Raw genomic sequence first — 8,799 nt, 5'->3', positions numbered from 1 at the left:
TTAATACTGCTTCATTTTTTAGGCAGGTCAACTTGTGGTTTGCTCCTGAGGGAGACACATGGATATATTACTGCAATAGAATTGTTTATCCATTAGAGATTTTTGATCACTTTGAATCATCAGTTGAATAACTGACAGCAAGCTCAGAGAAGGTTGTGATGATGGTTTGAATTATAGAGTTATTGTTTTTAGAAAGAGCTTAGACATTTCCTGTTGGGTCAATCAGGCTGTATTATAGGAAGTGTTGGAGTCACCGCACCCTGTTGGTTTCAGCAGAGAACAAATGAGTTGGTTTCAGCTCAGACCCTTCAACCCCGGAGTGGAGAAAGGAGTGAGAGTCTATTTTGGGGGCAATGAAAATGCGAGAACTTGATAAGTGGGGTAAATTTTCATAGCGTATAAAAACACCACAGCGAAAGATAATATAACTCCATATGGAAACCACATGTCGTGGAGGTTATTGATAGATGAAAATGCCACAAATATGTTTATACATAGTTGTTTATTAGTAGTAAGTATATGATTACTACTTGAAGATTGGGGCAAAAAAAACAGGTTTGCTTGGGTAAAAGGGGCAATTGCGTGACACGGGCGTGAGAGGCTTGGGGCAATTGCGTGAGTCTCATGCTCAATGCGTGAGAGGCTTGGGGCAATTGCGTGAGTCTCATGCCCAATGCGTGAGAGTTGGCAGGTATGTTTCAACTCCCTCCTGTTGGGTACAACAAGTTGTAGTGTAGGAAGCGCTGGTTTCAGCACACTCTGATGGTTTCAGAAGAGCATAAGCCAGTTGGTTTCAGCTCCTTCCTTTTGGGTACAGCAGGCTGTATTTTAGGAAGCATTAGGTACAGCGCGCTCTGTTGGTTTCAGCAGAACACAAGCGAATTGATTTCAGCTCCCTCCTCTTGGGTATAACGGGTTATATTGTAGGAATCGTTGGGTTCGGCGTACTCTGCTTGTCTCAGCTGAGCCCTAGTAAGTCGGTCTCAAGAACGTATGGTAGTTACGACTTAAGTGAGAGTTATCCCCCCTCCATTCCGAAACGAGTTGGTTTTAATATGAAAATTATTCATAAACAAAGCATGACAACTACAGTAATTCCTTAACATCTATTAAACTGTTAGACTCAACAACTTTGCAACTAAATATTATGATGAACCAAACCAAAACCAACAATTTTTGAAAACTGATTGCTTAAAACACAAATTATCGCCTCTTTTCTGTTTTAATACTGTGCATTTTTAATTTAGAGCATGCATTGGTGATTGGGTTGACAGCTTTTTTACCTCCAGTAGAAAGAGTATTTCATAAAACTACTTTATGCAGAAAAATTTAGTTCTATAGCAGCAACTGCGTGATTGACAATAGAAGTCGTTAAAAAAACCGGCATAGTAGTTTTGGATAACGAAAATCATTAAACGTGTACCAACACGGAAACGAAAGTTTTGGGAAAGATAGAAAATTATTCCATCCAATACGAATGGTGTTGCCTTAAATAGAACGAGACCAATAATATATATAGCTGGCACTAAATCGTATTTTGCTGTTATTTTCTTGAGAAGTGTCTGCCGAGTATCATACTATTTAGTAATCTTTGAAGGAATGCAGGCAATAAAGTGTGTGGTTGTTGGAGATGGGTAAGGAAGTAAATTTAAATTGTACTTTTATTACGCGTCTATATTAGCGTTTGTTTATTTTGGTTAAGCTCAAGTGTTTAGGCTTTGCTTTAAATAAACATTACATAGTTTATTTTCTGAACGTTTTGAAATTTTTTCATGTAGGTTATTGATATTGTCGCACCAAGCGCCTCACCATGTCAACACACACACACATATATACAGCTCTTAGCTTACAATTGTTACAACTAAAGAAAGTTTATTCGTATTTTCTACTCAAAAAAGGAAAGGTTGTTGAAATATGCTTTTTTTTAGTTGACTTTCTATTGTAAGGATGGTCTGACACTATGCACTAGGTTCCTCTTCAGACAACTCATACTCACACATGATTTGGGATTCGCATGAAATATCGAAGTGCTATTGAACACTATATTTTAAATACATGCGATAAAATAAGCCAAGTAATCTTACGTTTTGGTCATTATTGTATAGAAATTATATAAATAGGGTTTATTTTCAAATTTCTTATAGTTTCTTGTTAAGGTTTATACAGTAAGTGTTAATAAAACATTAAACAGACAGTCTTTTTGCTGTGGCTAAAAAAGTCCATGTTAAACAGGTATTTCAAACCGACTTGGACACATTTTTTTTAATATTATTTGTCCAATATTTTAAATAGTTTCTAAAAAGATTCTGTATCCTGATGGAATACTTCACCAGGCATAATATTGTACTTTTTATGAGTTATGGTACTTTGTTGTTCCTATCACAACTTTATCAGCCAAGTTTGTTCCTGAGTGCCGTAAATAGCCAACGTATCATTTGAATTTTACACTCTTTATCATGCCTAGGTTATTTAATAGATGCTCAATATTTATATTGAGCATCTATAGAAGTATTTTAAATGCAATACAATAAGCAAGCACTTACCAGTGAGAGTATGTTGATATGGGCTCCATTAAAGACTAACTTCACTTACCAGTGAGAGTATGTTGATATGGGCTCCATTAAAGACTAACTTCACTTACCAGTGAGAGTATGTTGATATGGGCTTCATTAAAGACTAACTTTTATTATTGTGTTAAAAGTGATCACTATTTGTTTTTTCCTCCGAATTTCAGGTAATGTCTCTTTAGTAACTTTTTTAGTTTTTAACATCTTACACATTGTAGATCTATTTTGTTAACGTTCACCGCTTTTCCCGTTTTAGAGCTGTGGGTAAAACATGCTTGTTGATTAGCTATACAACGAATGCCTTCCCTGGAGAATATATACCAACTGTGTAAGTACTTGAAAGCTTGACTACTTATCTAGTACAGATTAAGATGAGTAAGAATATTCTGCCATTTTCGCCAGAATTGATTTGTTTTGATTTTGTTCTGTTGCTGCCATTGAAAACGGAGGTCAAAGTCCTAGTAGAATGCTGATTCAGTCCAAACTTTATTGATTAGTGGAATGTTCAGACTAGGCAGTTATCCGAGATGTGATCCTGTGGTCTTGTTGACTCAGTTTAACTGACGCACTTGCTGTATGCCCCAAAGTAGCTCATTGGCCCATAATGGCTATTGCAGTCTTTTAATTGTGTCGCTAATACTAAGAATGACAAGATAGTTGGTTTTTATCGGACTGTGATTCCATGCCCTTCCTCTGTTGATAGATCTTGTTTGTGAGCTGTGAATGCTTCCTCAAGTTATGAATGTTTGTAGCTTCAGAACGGTTACAGCCGGAATGCTGTTATTGTTATTAGTTGCCATCCTTATTTTACATATAGTTGTGATAATTGTAGTGATATTCAGATATAGTGTTGGGATTAGCTTGCACCCTATATAAACAGCCTCCTTGTTATTTAAAATTGTTTAATCAAGTCCTCCATCTTTGGAGAACTGCAACCTTAATAAACACACAACGACTGATAGGAAATTGCTAATCCAGGAGTTAGAGTCATTGAAAATCTGTTAACAAGAATTTGAGTTCGATAAATTCAAGCAAAGCTGTTGACTTTTATAGCTATTGAGGTATGAGAGTAGCAGTTGCTTATATTCATAGTTACGGAGGTATGAGTGTATCAGTTGCTTATATTCATAGTTACGGAGGTATGAGTGTATCAGTTGCTTATATTCTTTGTTAATGAAATATGAGAGTATGAAGTTTGTCGGTTTGCAGTTGTATGCACTATTATGCTTAGACAAAATTGTGTGTATTTTTGCATATCTCTAGGTTTGATAACTATTCAGCAAATGTCATGGTTGATGGCAAACCGATCAATCTAGGCTTATGGGATACTGCTGGCCAGGAGGACTACGATAGGCTAAGGCCTCTCTCCTATCCACAGACGGTGAGAACCTCACACACATGCTCCCACCCGTTTAGGGGTATACATTTGTGGTAACAATTGATGACACCATGTGCTTAAGCCAGCAGATAAAATCAAAACTGGCATGCATTCATGAGATGGTTTATCCAAAAAGCAAAACACACGTGCTTTGCCTTGCTCACACCTCTCTTAGAGCTGGTCTAATTTGTGTGCTGTCATCTTCATCTCTCCTATAGTATTAGTGAAGTCATATAATAAGTATTTGGCAAGCTAGCATCACAAGGATGTGCTTCCTGACTCCCCCGCCATTTCCATGGCTTCTCCAAGGCCACTGGTTACGTCGTGACCCGCAGTGGTCCTTTGTTACAATGACGGCTGTTAGACAATCACATACATTAGCTCGTAGTCAGTCCCGAGAGTTGTCACTGGGCAATGTTTAACTTCCTTCTTGCTGCTGATAAAAGATAATGCACACAATCTATTACAAGTCGTATTTTACTTAGCCATTGCTCATTCTTATCCACTTGTTTTCTTAGGATGTATTCCTCATCTGCTTCAGCCTCATCAGTCCAGCATCCTTTGAGAATGTGCGAGCGAAGGTAAGAAAGATTTACTACACTTAATATCTTATACAAGCGGGTAGAGGAATTAAGTGAGAAATATATGTATAAATTTTCTTATATAAATAGCTGCGCGAAACCTAATGTCATCACATGAAATGAGCTTGCTCTGAAAATAAAATGGATCTGTGATCATGTTGATTGAAATAAATCATTTTAGTCAATCACATACTTGTTGGTTTTATCTCTGCCATCGATGTAGACTAACATGTTCATTGTGACTCATCACATCGACAACACGTTGTTGATGCCTTTGTCATTGTTTTGGTTATGGAAACACTACATTTTGTTGGTTTGTGTAACCAGTACATTAAGGTGGTAATGTCTCCATTTCTACAAGGTGAGTCCAACTTATCACAAATTAGCATGGACTCTTTATATTTTTGGGATCGGCAAACAAGTTGTTCAACATGCCAAACAGTGGGCACACTTTTCAAATGAACCCAAATGGTTCCTAAGTTATGCCATGAGTTAATTCAAACCCTTTTATGAGAAAAAGGAGTTATACCTTACCGTATATATAACACTTCTCCCAAATACCTCTTCTGGTATTTGATGAGGGCTGTGAATGCTCATGCATTATGTGTCTTGCTTGATTCATAATAAATAAATTTCTAGCATGAGATAATCATGTAACCTAGGTCTATTACATACAGCGTTTCAATGGAAGCTGTAAAGTGTTCATGAATGAGCTAGTAGGCAAAAGGTAAGCTATAAGAAATAAACTTGAAGTTATATTTTGACGTCAAAAGAAAAGTGAGCAAAACTAAATTTGTGTCTCTTTAAAAGACTTGGAAAAATTAGTAAGTACCTTAATGCATCTTCAAGCGCATCTTCAACAGCCTAATTCTCTATCAATTAAGGCGTTTTAACTTCAGAACATCCAACGTTGTCGCGATAATGTTGTGCACTTTATTAAAGGTTAAATTGACACGCTTTTGCATCTTATTACATGCATTATGAACTTGTAACTTTGTCATGTATAATGTTATCTGTTGCAGCTTTAGAAACATGAGACAATGGCAAGACTCATTGCTTTTATGCTTATGTTGTTCGAGTTCCCTGTTAGCTCAGTTAGTTACAGTTGGTTGAGTGAGTTACAGTTGGTTGAGTGAGTTACAGTTGATTGAGTGAGTTACAGGTAGTTGAGTGAGTTACAGTTAGTTGAGTGAGTTACAGTTAGTTGAGTGAGTTACAGTTGGTTGAGTGAGTTACAGTTAGTTGAGTGAGTTACAGTTGGTTGAGTGAGTTACAGTTGGTTGAGTGAGTTACAGTTGGTTGAGTGAGTTACAGTTGGTTTAGTGAGTTACAATTAGTTGAGTGAGTTACAGTTAGTTGAGTCACTTACAGTTAGTTGAGTCACTTACAGTTGCTTGAGTGGGTTACAGTTAGTTGAGTGAGTTACAGTTGATTGAGTTAGTTACAGTTGAATATGCTTTTGATTTTATACTTTTAATGCAAAACTCTGCTTCATAAATTGCATTTCATCCAGTCCTACATTTTAAAGCTGTGGGCACGGAGTCGCAGAATTTGTAATCGGAAACCAAACGAGAAATTCATTTAAAAAGTTAAGGTAAACATTGAAATTTTTTAATTAAAAATGATATTAATAAGCTTTATAACCTTTTCATTCAGCGTTTTGACATGGAGCAGGTTTTCTTTCTATATATTTTTGTCATAAATTCATCTTTCAAAACTACACAGAATAAAAGTATAACCAAGGTCTTTGTTATCAGTGGAGTCGTTGTTATCAGAGTAAAGAAAACATGAAAGAATGCGATTATTGACACATGGTAGTCATGGGTGCACTACTTGCTCTTGCAAACTACCAGCATAGTGGCCCCAAACTGTAGGCATCTAGTTCTTACATACAGTAGCTATTTTAATACAACATTTGTGTGATCATGTCTGTGATCGTATGTCTGCTAGTGATAATTTAGGTCACTTTAGAATATAGACAAGTCAGTATCAACCATGAGAAATAAAATTACCCATTTGCTAGCCAAGATAGTGTCAGGCTCTGAATAGCTGGAGAGTTCATGATGACAAACCATCTTAGCATGACTAAGCCCTACGCCTGCACAACCCTAGAATGTTGGATACCTAGATACCTGAATAATGTATAATAAATTATATCTTAGTTATGGGTTCAAGAGCTGTCTGCTCTGAAGCTAAATATAACGAATGTCACATTTTTCTAATACTTTTTTCGTCATAATTTTTAAGGACCATTATTTTAATGAACTCTTTTCAAAATCATTATATTTTCATCAAAAAACCCTCACTATGTTTTTTGATGATTTCTGTTTTGGAGTAAATTAGCCAATTTCTATTGGGGATCATTTTTGTTGTTGGTGCGTCCGCTGAGAAAGTTTTTCATGCATTTTCCTCGGTGTGAGTTCTAAAAACTGCTTTATTATTGGGATTTTCCCATTTTCATTCTAGGCTAATTGTTTTGGCTCCACTTATACATTGCTCACAGTAGACATTGTGATACATTATATTAAGGGGCCTTTACTCAATGGGTGGTACCAAAACTTTGAAATATATTGTGTATCTGTGAAAAACCTTTTAAAAGAGAATTCCCTAAACTGTAACCTTTCTTTGGTAATAGTTTATGGGTTTTTGAAATTCTCTTAAATAACTGGTCTGTCATATGGTGTAGCACTGTATTGTACTTTAGTCTGCATCCGTATTGTCAGACTTTAACACGAATGGTGCTAGACCTTGATAGTGCTTGGCAGCGCACCTTCTGTTAGCTTCGAAAACCGCTGTTTGAGGTATCCCAATTCTTACATCATATGGAAGATGAATGATGCAAATTGTGATGCTAGTGTAGTATGTGCAATGCAGGAATCACTCCCATATTACACCACACTTCGACATTATTTGAAAATATCAATGCATTGTTAAACTTCATTCCAATGCTTCCTGCATAAAGTTGAGGCACTTGATATAACGTGTCTGCTCTTCATTACACAGTGGTTTCCGGAAGTAAGCCACCACTGCCCCAATACACCCATAATATTGGTTGGTACAAAACTTGACCTAAGAGATGATGTGGAGACAATAGAAAAATTAAGGGAGAAAAAGTTAGCCCCAATCACCTACCCTCAAGGTTTGTTTCTAATGGTATATATGAAGTTCTTATGCTGTTCTATCATTGATTGCTTGTTCCTAATGTGAAGAGTTTCTCACAATTGTATTCCATACATTTATGTGTTATGATAATGTTAAGGGGATGTATGAGAAGGGCATGGAATTAAATCATTATGCATGGATATTATGAATACTGGCATTGCAGCTTTTAATAATGTCCAGTGCAGCAATATTTTCCTTTTGTCAGCTCCATAACAGAATTATTGAATGGCATGTACTCCTATAAATAACTGACCAATAGGAGGCTGAGCTATTCAAATACATACACTTCGTTGGTTTGTGCAATATGTGTTATCGATATCGTGATGCAAGCGGTTAGGTGCGTACTATTTTACCAATACTGTCTACGAGTCGCTCCTCAAAGTTCTTTGAACAATGCATTTTAGGGCTTGCAATGGCAAAGGAGGTTCGCTCTGTGAAATACTTAGAATGTTCAGCTCTTACTCAGCGAGGACTCAAGACCGTATTTGATGAGGCAATCAGATCTGTCCTGTGTCCACCACCTAAGAAAAAGACTAACCGCAAGACATGCACTCTTCTATAAGCCTGTTGCAGCTGTAATCGATGACAAAAAGAATACAAATGGAGATGGGCATAATACTTGATGTGACATTCCATCACCCATCCTTGGCAAAAATGTTTTCCCTAACACTAGTTTTAATGCTACGGTATCTGTACTTTTTATTTGATAAGCCACTTATTTATAACTTCTGCCAACTAAATAGTTGATATTCATATATGTTCTAATAGGCAAGGTGGCTGCTGGTGGCCCATACAAAGTGTTAACATTACTGGTCGAGCATTAGTAAAATTGTTTCATGGCCCAGTTTAACAATTTTTTTTTGTACCATACAACTCAATTGATACATTTTTATCTTTCCACTTAATCTTAATTTCTGGGACTCCTGTCAAGTAAGTTTTATGAAGGATCGTGTTATGATGCCTTCCAAACATCACGCATCAATTTGCAGTTGCCATCCTACACAAGCTAGCCTGTTTGAGCCAGAAATATAATTACTACACACGTTTTATTATTGGTTTTCATTTGATATTTACTTTACAAACAATTACAAAATTACAAGACACATTGTAA

The 8,799-nt window shown here is 36.4% G+C and overlaps 1 protein-coding gene across 1 annotated transcript; it reads left to right on the top strand.

Moving 5' to 3' along the window:
- Positions 1-1,429: 1,429 nt before the first annotated feature.
- On the top strand, positions 1,430-8,735 carry LOC137391145 (ras-related C3 botulinum toxin substrate 1). The gene is made up of 6 exons (XM_068077511.1): positions 1,430-1,634; positions 2,824-2,895; positions 3,831-3,948; positions 4,464-4,526; positions 7,530-7,665; positions 8,093-8,735. Exons 1-6 carry the CDS (start codon positions 1,600-1,602, stop codon positions 8,248-8,250), a joined length of 582 nt encoding a protein of 193 aa, XP_067933612.1. The 5' UTR covers positions 1,430-1,599; the 3' UTR covers positions 8,251-8,735.
- Positions 8,736-8,799: the final 64 nt, after the last annotated feature.

Source organism: Watersipora subatra, chromosome 3, assembly GCF_963576615.1.
Source record: "Watersipora subatra chromosome 3, tzWatSuba1.1, whole genome shotgun sequence".
Classification (NCBI taxonomy): Eukaryota; Metazoa; Bryozoa; class Gymnolaemata; order Cheilostomatida; family Watersiporidae; genus Watersipora; species Watersipora subatra.
This window is presented reverse-complemented; position numbering and strand designations above follow the sequence as displayed.